The sequence below is a fragment of the Geosmithia morbida genome (assembly GCF_012550715.1).
Source record: "Geosmithia morbida isolate 1262 chromosome Unknown scaffold_2, whole genome shotgun sequence".
NCBI lineage: Eukaryota > Fungi > Ascomycota > Sordariomycetes > Hypocreales > Bionectriaceae > Geosmithia > Geosmithia morbida.
Genome location: NW_023336189.1, coordinates 454429 through 469492, shown reverse-complemented (window position 1 = coordinate 469492; position 15064 = coordinate 454429). Strand labels below are relative to the sequence as shown.

The window sequence follows — 15064 nt, the reverse complement described above, 5'->3', positions numbered from 1 at the left end:
AAAAAAAAAAAAGAGACGAACCTATACTGCAAAAACGGTTGATAGTGGAAGCATAAAGTATACCGGCGGTTTGACTGTTTCTTGTGAGAAAGTGAAGACTTGGACGAAACCATAGAAGAGTAATGAGGAGAAAACAAATGTGATTTATATATATTACGAAATGAAGTACGAAATGAGTAATCTGTATACAAAATAAAAAAGTTGGAAAGACGAAAAATACAAAAAGAAAATCTCGAAACGCGGATTCGAACCGCGGACATCCAGATAATACACTATTCAGTTACAGTCTGGCGCCATAAACCAACTAGACGATTTCGAGCTCTAACAAGTTGGAATAGCCAGTGGAAAAATCGGTTCAACAAGGCTCTGACTACAGGGCAACCGGGCGGGGGGGCATGCATGTACATGTAGGCTGTAGCCCCTCCCCCCCCCTATTATAACTTATTACGTCGTAGGAGCTCCGCTAAAAGACTCCCAGGGACGTACACTTCTTTTTTTAGAGGTATCACCTGGCGTGTTGGGCCCTGGAGCTGCAGGGGCGATGGGGACCCGGACTGGATGGAGGAGTCTGGAGATTGGGAGCTACATAGACAGCTCCATTTTATCAGAGACGACAGCGAAACTCCCCTCCAGGCACAATCTTCAGACTCATTCCCAACAGATCCGATTCAACCGCGGCGACTACGGTAATAATACTGTTCATCCTCGAACAGAGGAAGTGTACAGAATCAACAACCGGGAAGACACGACAGAGAACGACAGGGCTGGGGGACAAGTTCTGGAGGGAGAGCAAGAAATAAAACGGGAGAGACGCGGGAGGACGGGAGAGGAGAAACGGAGGCCGGGACACGACACGACACGACACGAACTATTGTGTGTGAATGCTTACACGAGGAAGAAAAAACGAAGAAAAAAAAACCCCCCCGACTGAGCGCGCAGACGGTCATGTCTCGGCGGTACGACAAGTCTTCGTTGGCCGACGATGCGGCACTCCAGCTCAAGAGGTGGACTACGTCGGTGTGGCACTACGCACGGGGACCGGGGAGGCAGAAGGCGACCGCGGTGACGGCGAAGGTGCTGCACCGCCTCAGGATCAATGTACAGGCGCGGCGACTTCTCAGCTTTCCGCATGTACTGGTGGTCTTCTGGCTCGTCATCTTGCTGTGGGGGGAGCGGTGGGTATTTGAGAGCAAAGTCGATGACTGCGCTTGGCACAACTGGGAGGACTGGGTATGTTGATACGAGTATATGCCCTTCTCCTCTCTCCCCCTTGACACGAAAAAACTGACGAGAGAAAAAAAAAACCTCACCCGAATACCGTAGCCTAGAGGAGCTCACCCTCATCACCTCGTCTTCGTGGCCGATCCGCAAATCATCGACCCGCACAGCTACCCCGGCCGACCGTGGCCGCTGTCGTCGCTGACGAGGCTCATAACCGACAACTACCTCCTGCGCGGGTACAAGGCGATCCAGACGCAGCTTCGACCCGATAGCGTCTTCTTCCTCGGCGATCTGTTTGACGGCGGGCGCGAGTGGAAGACGGCCAGCGGCCACTTCGTCGACCCCAAATGGGGCAAGGGCCGGTCGCGCGAGGAGGCCGGCTGGGTCGACACCTGGCATCGCAAGTACGGGCAGGGCTACTGGATGCGCGAGTACCAGCGTTTCGCATCCATCTTCTTCGACCACTTCAACGACGGGGACAGCGTCGGCGGCGTCCGCCCCTACCAGCGCGGGCGCAAGCTGGTGGCCAGCCTGCCGGGGAACCACGACCTGGGCTTCGGCGCGCAGGTGCAGGTGCCGGTGCGGGACCGGTTCGAGGCCTTCTTCGGCGACGTCAACCGCATCGACGTGGTGGGCAACCACAGCATCGTGTCGGTGGACACGGTGTCGCTCAGCGCCGACTCGTCCGAGTACGGGGCCGAGCACGACCTGACGCCCATACACGGACCCGTCAACCGCTTCCTCGACGGGGTCAAGGCCGCCAAGCGCAGGGCCGTACAGGACGAGCTGGACGTGTGGTACGAGGGGGCGGCCGGCGGCGACAGGCGCTTCCCCCACCGCATAGAGGACCTCCAGGGCGCAGACCTGTCCGACTTCCCGCGGCGCGGGCAGGAGTCGCTCTCGGTCACGGCCGACCTGCCGACCATCCTGCTCACGCACGTACCCCTGTGGCGCGAGCCGGGGACGCCCTGCGGACCCAAGCGCGAGCACTGGCCGCCGACGGAGCCGCCGACGGGCCAGACGAAGGCCGTCAAGCCGGACCACCGCAACGCCATCTCGGTCTCGTCCGGGTACCAGTACCAGAACGTCCTGGGCGAGGCCGACTCGGCCAAGCTCCTCGACAAGGTGGGCAACGTCGTCCACGTCTTCTCAGGAGACGACCACGACTACTGCGAGGTGGTGCACGCGCGGTCGGGCAGCAGCAGCCGCAGCGGCGTGCGCGAGATCACCGTCAAGAGCCTCAGCATGGCCATGGGCGTGCCCACCCCCGGATTCCTCATGGTGAGCCTGTACAACCCCGTCGACGACAAGGGCAACACCCTCCCCGGGGCGCCGGTCGAGACCCTCCAGACGCACCTGTGCCTCCTGCCTAACCAGGTGCACACGTACGTCAAGTACATCGGCTTCATGGTCTTCTCCCTCGTCGTCCTGGCCGTGCGCTCCGTCCTCGTCCCCGTCCTCAACCTCCAGCCGTTTGCGCTCGGACCGGAAGATGTGGCTACCATCTCCGGCGGTGGCGTTCCCGCCTCCTCCTCCTCCATCCTGCCCATAGCCAGCGTAGGCACCACGGCGCGCGACAAGGACAAGCTGGACCCCCCCGACGTGCGATCGGGCAAGGGTCGCGGCGTGTCGTCGTCGTCGTGGACCGTGAGAACGCGCAGCTCGTCGCTCACGGCCAAGGGCCGGTGGCAGAACCAGTCGCTGGGGACGAGGAGCAGGACCGCAGCAGCCATGGGCGTAGGCCCGCGCATCAACGTCCGAGAGGCCTTGTACGACACCGGAGCCGAAGGCGTAAATGACAGGAGGAGAGCTGTCAGCGTTGCCGTCCGCGAGATGTGGACTACAACGTGGAGAGTGGCGTGGATGGCCGTATTCATCTGGGTATATTTGGCAAGAGAGCGATAAAGAAGGATTTTTCTTCTCCCCCCCCCCCTTTGTCTTCTTATCTTATTCTCCCTTTCCTCCTCATCATCCCTCCCCTCCCTCCCCCGAGAAAAAAAAAAAAAAGAACAGCATACCAGCATTCCAAGGTGGGTTATGGGAAGTTTTTTTCTTTCATCTTTTTTTCTCTTCCCAGGCTAGTTCTATTTGTACATGTAATCTATAGAGTCCTCGATTGAACAACCATCTTTTATTGAAACAATCACCAAAAAGAGTCCCTTGACTTTTGCAGAAGAGACAATGAGGGGGAAAAAAAGATCATAGAACCCCAAGACTTAACCCCTCCTCTGCTGCCTCCTCGCCACCCCAATTCTCTCCTCCCTAGCTCGTCTCAGCTGCTCTTCTGCATCCTCACCGCTATCAGGACCACCTTGCTGCTGCTGCTGCTGCTGCTGCTGCTGCTGCTTCTCAACGGCCAGTTGGGCTTGTTCGCGTGCTCTTCTGTCCTCATAGGCGGCAATGTCCTCGGACGTGATTTGGAGGGTCGTTGCTGGCCGGCGAAGCATTGCGTCTTGGGGCTCTTTATCCTCCTCTCCTTCCGTCCCCAGTCTGAGGTTATATTGATCAAGGGAAGGTGTTTCAAATTCAGTAGTTATAGTGGTTGTGATTGTGTGTGTGTGTGTGTATGTGTGTGTATTGTGCGTTTGATGAGGGCGATATTACCCTTGAATGTGGTCGAGCGCGTGGTCGAGCGTGTTGTGCGTTGTATATTATTCTTCTTACGTGTAAAGTGATTGTTTTGAGGTGCTCAGATCCAGAAAGCGTGTCGTCGCGACGGTCATGCGCCGGGGGTCCCTGGTCTGGTTGAAACCCCTCCCCAGATATTATTAGGTGGTAATATTAATAATCCTTACTATACGAATGATACTGGCGCCATCAAACCCGCGAGGGACTTGCCCGCACACCACCATTCACTTGAAGAAAGTAAGGTTACGGTAAAGGACCAGTTTGAAGGCCAAGAGGAGAATAGATATTTTTAAATTCATATTTTACCGAATGTTTACTAAACCAAGCATATACAACAAGGCTTTGCTACAGGTATCGTCACACCATCCCTAGCCATCTCTTTGAGCAAAAAGAAATCCTTCATTCCCCGTGTCCATACAGGAAAAGTGACGGATCCATCCATCCTGTGTACGTCGTCATAACTGATAAAAGGAAGGATCCGCAAGCCAAGTCACGGATCTGAAATATATACTCTCTGAAGAGAAAATAAGAAGAGAGAGGAAGAGAGAGAGGAAGAGAGAGAGAAAGGCAGGATCAAAGGAAAGACGCATGCTACTCGGCATAGCCCGGGCTATACACATACTGCGCTTTCCACTGGAGAAAGTCGCTCAGGTCCTGCTCGAGGTTCGTCGTCGGCCCTTTCTCCGGTAGCGCCATGCCGTCGACGATGTCGTGTCCTACCACGCGCAGCTCGTCGTCGACAGACTTGAGGCCGTCTTCCCCTGGCCACCGGACGTACCTCTCATTGCCGGCGAGGGAGAGTCGGGTCGCGTGGTCGTGAAAGTGGCGGCTGTCGGCCGAGAGGCCGCTTCTGACCGACGATTCCGACGACGAAGAGATGGTCGCCTGTGACCGTCGGTCCGGCGACCTGGAGCTCTGCTGATGCGGGGCCTGGCTGACCAGTCCACCGTGCGTCTCGAATCCGAGGTCGCCCATCCACTCGGCTAGGTCGCCAGCCAGCTTGCCGTCACTGTCGTCAAGATCGTCCGGGTTCAAGTCCCACGAGCCGAGCATAGCCATCTGGAAGGCTGTCCACTCCGCCTTCTCGTCTATGCTGTAGAGCCCCGGCACCACCCTCTTGCTGCGCTTGGTCAGGGCGATGGTGCCGTGGCGGAACCCGGGGGTCAGAGCCGAGAACGGCGTGCTGTTGAGGTGGACACAACTGTCGTCGCCATCCGGTGCGAGCGTCGACGGGCTTCCTGGAACTTCCGCGCTGCTGACACTTGCCGGGCTACCGGATAGGTCAGGGACAGGAGAGTGTTCCTTGGATCGTCCCCTGAATCGTCTGGGGTTCTTGGGCGGCGGCGGAGGTGGACTCTGTTCTTCTGGCACCACTGGGCTTCCCGCTGTCCTGGAGAGCTCGCACTCCTGGACAGCCACGCTGCCGCTGCTCGGTGCAGACGTACTTCTCTGATGTTCCCTTCTGGTGCCATCTTCTTCAACGAGCTCCAGGTTCGGTGAGGGGGCTGCCCGGTACGATGTACGCGAGTCAGACGTCTCTGCGCTCGGTACGGTGCGCTGGGCTAGTTCACGGCGCAGCTTCAGCAGCTCCAGTTGCTTGGGCGTGAGCAGCTCATCGACCTCGGCCCGCCTAAAGACATTGCCGTTGAGAATCTCTGTCATATTCTCCGGCATGGCCCATTTCGACGCCCTCGACGGACGTCTGAGACGCGTAGAGGTGTGCCTCTGCACCTTGGTCATGATGGTGCTAGATCCCAATGCCGGTACCCTGGGAGACGAGCGCATGGGCTCCGACGGCACGGCGACGCTGAGGAGGGATGCCTCCCTAGTGTGGTGGTACCGCGGACCGGACTGCACCGGCGATGACACTCCCCGTGGGCGCCCGGGTGGTGGTGTAAACGCAGTCGGTTCGTTCCGGTTGATGTCCGCCGATATGGTAGCCGATCGGGAATGTTTGGGCGCCCTACTGGGCGGGGACGCTGGCGACGTGTACTTGAGGTCAGAGAGGTAGGATGACCTCGGCCTTCTGAGAGCAAGTGGACTGGGGGCGAGACGAGCATTTGCGTCGGGGATCGTTCCATATATCACATCCTCGGGTGCTGGTCTGCTGTCCATGTCGCTGGATGTGTGGGCAGTGGATAAGCTGGCGGCGTCTTTGATGATGCGGTTTGTCTCATCAACAAGCTCGCGGAGCGATGTGGCCCAACCTGTCGGCATATTTTGGTCCTGGTGGTTGGGGACCAAGTTTGAAGAGAAGTCTGGCTCTTCATACCCATCGTATACATCCTCGGATAAACCGTCGAGGCTGTCGGGGTCATCGTCACTATTCTTCGATTGGTCCTCCTCGCGGAGGGAAGCGTGGTAGAGGTCGTCGCCGTCATCCTTCGATAGGGAGTTCCCCCGCAGGGCGGCATGGTAGAATGACGAGCTTCCCGGAGTGACACCTAGGGAGGAGATGCGCGGAGGTACGGGGCCGTTCATGCTGAAGCCTCCAGGCGAAGGAGGGGCGCCGGCGCCGAGCAGTCTTTTCCGGGCTGCGGGAGGCATCCATGGGTGCATTCCGGTGTCGGGAGGGCTCAGCATCTCGGGAGCTTTGCGTGGATGCCCTCTCTTGTGGTTCTTGGCAATGTCGGGCCGACGATGGCTGCGGGTTGAGAGGGCATGCGAGAGGCGGCTGATGTGGGGAACCGGCTTTGTCTTGGAGTCGTTGACTGCAGGCGGCGATTGTGACAGAGACGGCTGCCCCATTTCGATGTTGTCCAACTCAAACTCGTCGTAGCAGGAGGAAGTGTCATCCGATGATTGACCATCCATGTCGCCATGGGCAGCAGCCTTGTGCGGTGATTCCATGGTTCTTGTCCGCATAGTGAGCCGTCTGTGAGTTTGGCCACGCAGCCGCGTAGAAGGATTGAATTGATGTTTGAAAGGACAAATCTACAGTAGAAGCTGTCTCTCCTCTTTTTTTCTCGGTTTTTCTTCTTTCTTGTGTATGATCGAGCTGTGCGCTCAGTCGTGAATGCGTGCCGACATTCAACAATGCTGATCCGCACTGACGATGAGGTTGCTATTGAGCTCGGGCGGATCGGCAACTGCTCCACGAAGCAGGGCGTGTCATCAATGAACAAACGAGGCGGGGTATATATTGAGGAGTATTGAAGCAACAATAACACTCGAACAATAGGCAGCACCGACTCGATGGCCCGTGTGCGTCACGAGGGAAGGGAACAAAAGAGAGAAAGTGTATGGCTCTTTCATAAAAAGAAAAGAAAAAAGGTGGTGGGCACTGGTGGTGTGTTGGACGTCCTTTGTCGCAAAGAGCGGGGAGAGTGCATCAATGCGAGAGCAGATTTCGTTGTCGTGGCGTTGATTCTGTCATGGTATTCGTCGCTATTACGGCTGGGTCATCAATCAAGAGCAGACGAAGCGAGGTAAAACGACGAGGCGAGGCGGCGTGTTATGAGCATTCAAGCAAGTAACGACGCGGTAGTGGGAGCCTTCTCGACGAGGATGTAAAGCTGCTAACGTAGGCTATTCTAGCGTCCGACCGAGTCAGTGGGAACGAATGGCACGTCCTAGTATGACAGTCGTCGGTACGGGGACTACAGACTAGCACGTCGCGATAGCTCACAAGTCCTAAGTCATCATATCAATATTACATGGAGCCATGAACAAAGGGACCTGCCACGGTCAATCTACTCAGCTTACTCGTGCGGCATGCTTCGACAGACTGGCGGCGACAAACCAGACTCGGACCCAAGAGGCCAGTGAATCAAGACTGGGCGGCCCACGCACACGGCGCAGCCGCAGTCGAAAAACCAAGGCTGTGGAGTGCGCCCTTGAGGCTTACCCAATGTGGCAAGTTCAGTCCTGTGCAGCGCAGATCCTTTGGGAGCGGTGCTTGGGATCATGGATGGGCCACGGGCCATGACCCCATGGCCCATAGTTGCAGGGCGAGGCATGCACGCAGGCTCCGGTTGCTTTCTCCTATGAGTGCGAGTCTCCTCCCATTACCCATGCCGTAGTCGGCGTGGCCGGTGGGGTATCACCGCGAGTCGTAGCTCAGCCAGGCAGACGTGGAGATCTCGTCTGTCACATGGTCGCCATGTTTTCCACTGGCAAAACGAGTCATGGTGCTGTGCGTGCTTTCTGGGACCATGGAGAGACGGGTCCCGACTGTTCGGGAGAAGCGTGCGACTCGGTTGGCAGTTGATAACACGGTGGAGGTTTGATGCATGCTTGGCGATAAGTGTCCCTCGCGAACTCCGGTAGTAATCTGATGCAGCCAACGAGATGCGAGGGAATAGCTCGCCATACGGGGGACAAGGGGATAAGCAGCAAGATGCATATCGTGTCATCATCGCGATCATGTGCTGCATGCACGAAAGAACCTTCCAAGGCAAGTCTGGAAGGAACTGCCTCAACCCCACTTTCGGCCGCTCCTTCCCTAATTTTCATTGGGTTTGTCCTACAGGCTACATAAGCCAGCGGGATTTCTGCCTTGACCCTTCCTCGGACCTTGTCACCTTGCGACTTTAGGAGCCTCAATGGGGCTGGAATAATACTAAGACTTCAACTGGGCTCACGGCCCCCCGGCTGACACCATCGAAGCCGTTCTGTGACGTGTATTACTGACATCTGTCATATGTAATATAATATTATTACGTGTGATATTATCATGTATTGATGTATTGATCCGCCAGGCAATCTGCCATGATACAACTACAGATTACGGATCTGTACTGCTACTACTAAGGATCTACTAGTACTCATGCTAGCGTCGTACTAATGTCAGTCCAAGTATTACCGGTAGGATTTCTTATCCTAGACGGCATTCTCACCCTCATCCCGAGTAATGCTTGACTCGTCTGCCCGTTCATGAGGAGGGGCCGTTGTAGACTAGTTGTCTGACGTGATGTTCGAGGGGAAGGCTGCGGGACGGGATTTCGATGTTCCTTCCCATATTACATCGGCCCGTCACGTCACTCACGCGATACAAGCCTGATGGATCGCCAACCGACTCAACCCCGCCTCCGACTCTATCGAGAAAAGCCACGAGGTTGGATGGGGACATGGCATGAACAGTCCCACCATGATGTGACAAGCTCGATCCCAACGATACCCACCGCTCTTCCGATGATTGAGAACCCCCTTGATCCTGCAGTTACAGCGATGCCGGAAGATGGACGAGCTACTCCCACGCGAGGGCAAGGCCGAGATGAACGGTTCGCTCGCGGGGCTGCGCGACGAGCTCGACGATCATCTCGTCCCTTCATCGCCGTCGTCGTCATCCCCGTCATGACCCTCACTCGGCCACCGCCTCACGGGAGGCGTAACATCGGAACCATGGGTCACCAATTATCAAGCGTATAGATTCCGGAACTGACTGTAATGGATGGCCTGCTAGACACACACGCACACCCTCTCCACCTCGTATGGCTCAAGAGTACACGCACATGGTTCTAATGGGAGTTGCCCTCCTTCTCCACGTCCTCGAGAAACTTCAGGTACCTCGGCCTGCTGGCCTCACGCAACCTCTTCCCCCACTTGATGAAGACCAGGAATAGAGATAGCTGTGCCAGACTCGCGAAGGCGCATACGATGAAGGCATTCTGGTAGCCCATGTTGGTCACCCAAGGCGTTATTCTGCATCATTCACAGTCAGCATGCCGTATCGCCATGCCCCCTCGAGGTACACGCCTCAGCTGTGTACAGTCCATGACGACGGCTGGATGTGTTGACATACCCATATCCTATGGCAAAGCTCATGGTGTTCCGTATGCAGATGACCGTCACCATGGCGTCAGCGCTGAGGTCCTTGTAGGCGTCGATGCAGTACGCGATGGGCACCTGGCACCCGACGACGCAGGATGCGCCAAGCATGGCCATGGCGAAGACGGGGCCGAACCAGTGCACCTCGTGAGCGGCCCCGACGCCCCAGAGGATAAGCCCTGCGGGGGTGGCGACGAGGAGGCTGGCGTAGAGCCACAGGCGGTGCTCGGCCTCCATGACGCCACGGTTGCGTCGGGCCTTCCACAGGAGCAGCCTGTCGCCAAGTATACCGGAGTAGAGGGTCCTGAAAACACCTGATCAGAGACGCGAGCACTCCCCTCACGCGGAATTCGCAGCTGAGCGCTCACCCGATGACGGTGCCTGCGATGCAGGAAATATACGTGAGCCCGACCATACTGGACGAGAAGCTGTACGGGGGCTCGGACAAGACGAGCGATGCGGTGCCGTTGAGGACATTGAAGTAGCACAGCACGGAACCGTACATGAAGCCGGAGAAGAGGACGGCGGGGAACGTAAAGAGGACTAGCGGGCGGGTGACCATGCCTAGGATCTGCGAGTTGGTCGCGCCGTGCTCGGATGCGTAGAGCCTCATCTTCTGCCGCCAAGTCTTTGTCGAGCGCAGGGGGAGCGCCTCTGTGTTGCCCTCCACGTCTGATCCGCTGCACGGGGAGGCCGCCGTCTGCTTCGTCTCCTTCTCCCCTCCTGCGGTGTCCTTTGTTTCTGCCGCGGCGCCACCAGCCGCCTCGTCTCCCCCCCGGCACTCTTCGGCCTCGGTCACGATCAACGGCGCACGAATATAATTGGTTTCTTCCATGAAGAGGAAACAGATGATGAAGCCACCGCCGCAGAATATGGCGCACCAGAACTGGGGTCCGGAATGTCAGTAAAAATGAACCTTCCGGAGGTGGAAAAAAAAAAAAAAAGGGGGGGGGGGAACGTACCAAGACCCATTTCCACCCCTGGCCGTCATTGATAAAGCCAGAAATAAGGGGAGCAAAGAAGTTGCTGCCCAGAAGAGCAAATGAATAGACACCTAGGTAAGTCCCCCTCTCATGGGTAAAGTACTGATTTCCGAAGGTGGTGAGCTATCAATGTCGCTCATCTAGGATGGAAACTCACATACAACGTCAGAGACTGAGATCTCGCAGAGAGATTCGATAGGAGCTCCCACAAATCCCTGGAGGACCTTGTTGGCGATCCACTGAGCCTTGGTGGTCGCATACGGGGCCCAGATCATGATTGCCTGCTCACCACTCACCACCACTGCATCAGCCCGTTGATGACGGTACGCGTCTTGAAGATGAGAGGGGGGGGGAGGCGCTCAGACGGACCATGGTTGCCAACAGCGAGAGCAGGTAGGTTGGACGTTTCCCCATCCTCTGGGCCATGGGCTGCCAGACCAGACAGCCCCAGCCGAAAGTCAGGAACATGTACCCCGTCCCCCTGTTGAGGTCATCAACGGTGAGGTCGGTGGCTGACGATATGGGGACAAGGACCGAGTATATAGCTGCAGAAGCGATTCCGACAGCAAGTATATATCTGTGCAAGTGATTCTCGTCTCTCAGCTTCCGGGTATCATGTGTGTTCTTGAGGATAGCATTGAAGGTATTCGAAAACAGGGACACTGAAGAAAGCAGAGGGTTTTGACTTACATGAAGAGACAAACGAGAAATGTCATCTTCCTCGACGGACTCCAATTGAGAGGGTCGTCCGGATCATCAGACGGCTTCGGTACAAGAAAGACATCTTTATTATGGCCTCCAGCGTGTCGAGCGTGAACCGTACTATCCAAGTCGACTAGGTGGACTGTTCCGGGGATCCAGTCACGATGTCCGTGTGGCGATGTCCAAGTTGACGGCATTGTTTTCACAAATACCATATCCATCCACGTCAAAATTGAACCGGTGACTTTCTTTGAGCAAGGAAGCAGAAACGAGAAGAACAGAAAGGCCGGCTTTTCTTTAACTCGCAACCAATTTCAAGTCTCCGGCCTCCTCCGATCTCTTTCCAAGATAACGTTGCCTATATATATGAATACGGAGCAACGACGAATCATCCTCAACCTCAAAGAACATGCCCCCCCCCCCCCCCCCCCCCCCCCCCCCCACACCCCCCCCCCCCCCCCCCCCCCTCGGCGGTCTCCTATCCCCCCGGGCATGCATGTGCATTATGATATCTTTCACGGGGAACAGCGAGCGTGGAAGAGTGGAGATTAGATCCTAGGAAACACAACGGTCGCGGCAGTTCCTTGTCTGCTATCGCAATTTCCAGGCCGGGGGATATATATACTGACACGCGTGTCCAATCATGACGTTTTACGAGAGATGCCGAATCCTGCGGAACCAACATGATAAAGAGAGAAGACATCCAATGGCCGGGTAACATCTGGATCCACAGAGAAAGCACATACGGGGTAATACAGGAGAACGGGCAATAGTAGGAGTGCGTGCATTGCTGGGTAGTATCATGTATGCATGCTCATCAGCTCTCATGCATCATCACGGCCGGAGAGATCACAAACGGTGGTGTGATCGGTATTGACGTTCCTGTTGCGACTACTACCCTGTGTAATATCATATGCAACGTGCCGCCTCCTCCCCCCCTTCCTATCACGCCCCGAGCTATGCTATCGGGTGGTTCGCGGAAGACGAGAGGGGTTCACATGTGCTTGACTTACGAGCACGTTGATATCTGTCGCGTAAATACATCCCATTGGCCTCCTTGATCAATGTGTGGGACGTTCTGCCGTTGAAGTGATATAGGAAAAGAGAAATCCGTGCATGTAAGCCAATTGATGAATCGATAGAAGACATATAAGGTCCCTTTTTTTTTCGTGCTTACAATCCGGGAACATGTCACATCAATCTGTTTCCGGACAAACAGGAAGATACAGATGAAAGCTCCTCTATACATCACCTCTCCATCCTTACGACGACACCATGACCGAGCTGACCTGGAGAGCTCGGGCAAAGAAATGCCAGGAGATGACGGCCAAATCGCTGAACCCGGCATGGCTCGTGGCCCTGGATAAGCTCCCCCCAGCAGAGCAGCTAGACGTCATGTCCTTCATCGAGACGTGCGGGATGCTGACGCCCGCCGAGCTGGAGATGACGGCCACGAGCGGCGTCGACCTCGTGTCGCAGATGGGTGCCGGCAAGCTGACCGCCGTCGAGGTGGTCACCGCATTCCTCAAGCGTGCCCACATCGGCCACCAGCTCCTCAACCTGGCGACCGAGTTCCTGGTCGACGACGCCCTCGCCAAGGCGGCCGAGCTGGACGAGCACTTCAGGGGCACGGGGGAGCTCGTCGGCCCGCTGCACGGCCTGCCCATCTCGGTCAAGGAACATATCGGCATCAAGGGCCGCATCTGCCACGCCGGCTATACCGCCTGGACGGACAACGTGGCCGGTAAGGATGCGCTCATCCTCAGGCTCCTAGGTGCCGCGGGGGCCGTGTTCCACGTGCGTACTAACGAGCCGCAGAGCCTGATGGTAAGACTCCTTCTCTTGTTTCTTTCTTTCTTTCTTTTCGTTTCTTTTCTCTTTCTTCTCTTTCCCCTTCTTCTCGTCCCTTCCGTAGGTAGGTGAAAGGAAGACGAAAGACGGTGGGACATGTTTGCTGATGTTGGCCAAAACACGTACACACGCAAATAGCACCTTGACTGCTCAAACTTCATTCACGGCACGACGGTCAACCCGTACAATCGAACACTCAGCCCCGGTGGCTCCAGTGGTGGCGAGGGGGCCAGTCTGGGATACCGCTGCTCCGTCATGGGCATCGGGAGCGACATTGGAGGATCGGTACGCTGCCCGGCAGCCCACTGCGGCGCGTACGGGCTCCGGACCACGGCCCTCCGCAATCCGTGCAAGGGTATTTTCGCGGCCGGCCCCGGGCAGGAGAGCATCCGCTGCGTCGTGTCCCCCCTGGCGAACGACACCAGGGACATCGACCTCCTCCAGAGGGCCCTTCTTGACCAGGAGCCCTGGGAGGAGGAGACGGAGCTGGTGCCTATCCCGTGGAAGAGGGTTGACCCTTACAAGTCAAGCGACGTGACAATTGGTGTCATCTAGGATGATGGGTATGCTTGCTTCTCCTTCCATCTCCTTCTTCTCATCTCACCTCCATCCCATCCCTCTCTCTTCTTGGCCCTATGCAGCGATTGCCTCTAGAGTTAAACCTGTTGGTAGGTTGATCGACTGACCTTGGTATGAGCGTCTCAGAGTCATACATCCCCACCCCCCCATCACGCGTGGTCTGAAATACGCAGTCGGGAAGCTCAAGGCTGCAGGAGTCAAGGTCGTCGACTTTGAGCCGTACAATCACGCCGAGGGCTGGGAACTCATCAAGACGCTCTACTTTCCCGACGCGGCCAAGACGCAGCGTGACATCCTCGCCGAGACCGGGGAGCCCATCGCCCCTCTGACAGAGTCTGCCTTCAAATTTGCCAGGAAGGAGCCGATTACTGTGACGGAGAATTGGAAGTTGAATATCGAGAGGGAGAAGTACAGAGCCGAGTAAGCATGAAACCCACCACTCTCTCTCCTTGAGTCTTGATGACAACAAAAAGAAAGGGGGGGCGGGGGGGGCGGGGGGGAGAAGAGGACGAGAGGAAAGTTTCGAAGCTGATCTGATACTCCTCTCCACCCGCAGATACCATCGTCTCATGAAGGACCGGGGCGTCGACTTCATCCTCTGCCCCGCCTATATCGGAGTGGCAGCCGAGCTCGGATCAGCGCGCTACTTTGGGTATACTTCTGCTTGGAACATCCTTGACCAGCCTGCTATTGCCTTCCCCACGGGGTTGAGGCAGGACCCTAACGTGGATGCCGTCGAGGAGGGGTATAAGCCGAGATCTCCGGAAGATGAGGAGGAATATAACATGTGTAAGTGATCCGTCCTCCCTCTTTTCTTCTCTACGCCGAGAAGTCAGAGGAAAGGGGTAAAAGGAGAGGGAGAGAGAGAGAGAGAGAGCTGATATGATGGCATTGGACCTATAGATTCGCCCGAGAAGTTTGTCGGTGCACCCATCTCACTGCAACTGGTTGGCAAGCATTTCCGCGACGAGGAGACGTTGGCGGCGACAGATCTCGTGTCCAAGATTATCCAAGCATGATTCATCCCGGAAGACAGTTTGCGTCATCCTTCATAGTGTCTCCGTGTCTCTTGAAATTTTGAGGTCACAACGAAATGATATCCTCATTCTCCTCTCCTGGCCTCCGTATAGCCCAAGACATGGCCGTCCGGGACCGCGCCTTCTGGGATTTTGTATCAAGCCGATCCCTCGTACGCCTGGTACAAGGGCGGAAGCCTTCCCCGTCGTAGAATGGCGACTTATCCCTCAGGCCAACACCATACGCATGACTGCGTGTTTGCCTGTTGAAGGGAAGTGTCAGGTAAGTTGGTAGCAGGCAAGACGCAGGCGTCT

The 15064-nt window shown here is 56.4% G+C and overlaps 5 protein-coding genes across 5 annotated transcripts; 2 read left to right on the top strand and 3 right to left on the bottom strand.

Annotated features, from left to right (window-relative positions):
• Window positions 1-945: 945 nt before the first annotated feature.
• GMORB2_3795 (Calcineurin-like phosphoesterase) lies at window positions 946-3126 on the top strand (the record flags this gene model as incomplete). Its single annotated transcript, XM_035465771.1, has 2 exons — window positions 946-1230; window positions 1324-3126. 2 exons carry the CDS (start codon window positions 946-948, stop codon window positions 3124-3126), a joined length of 2088 nt encoding a protein of 695 aa, XP_035323608.1.
• Window positions 3127-3483: 357 nt separating this feature from the next.
• GMORB2_3794 (uncharacterized protein) lies at window positions 3484-6699 on the bottom strand (the record flags this gene model as incomplete). Its single annotated transcript, XM_035465770.1, has 3 exons — window positions 3484-3505; window positions 4472-5119; window positions 5255-6699. The coding sequence occupies 3 exons, from the start codon at window positions 6697-6699 to the stop codon at window positions 3484-3486; spliced, it is 2115 nt and encodes a 704-aa protein (XP_035323607.1).
• Window positions 6700-9308: 2609 nt separating this feature from the next.
• Window positions 9309-10876, bottom strand: GMORB2_3793 ((MFS) transporter; the record flags this gene model as incomplete). Its single annotated transcript, XM_035465769.1, has 5 exons — window positions 9309-9492; window positions 9593-9922; window positions 9987-10504; window positions 10581-10703; window positions 10763-10876. 5 exons carry the CDS (start codon window positions 10874-10876, stop codon window positions 9309-9311), a joined length of 1269 nt encoding a protein of 422 aa, XP_035323606.1.
• A 31-nt stretch (window positions 10877-10907) lies between these two features.
• On the bottom strand, window positions 10908-11500 carry GMORB2_3792 ((MFS) transporter; the record flags this gene model as incomplete). Its single annotated transcript, XM_035465768.1, is given in 2 exon segments — window positions 10908-11286; window positions 11292-11500. Coding segments are annotated over 2 exon segments (588 nt in total).
• Window positions 11501-12578: 1078 nt separating this feature from the next.
• GMORB2_3791 (amidase) lies at window positions 12579-14752 on the top strand (the record flags this gene model as incomplete). Its single annotated transcript, XM_035465767.1, has 5 exons — window positions 12579-13130; window positions 13293-13678; window positions 13860-14153; window positions 14290-14522; window positions 14637-14752. 5 exons carry the CDS (start codon window positions 12579-12581, stop codon window positions 14750-14752), a joined length of 1581 nt encoding a protein of 526 aa, XP_035323604.1.
• Between the last annotated feature and the right edge of the window lie 312 nt (window positions 14753-15064).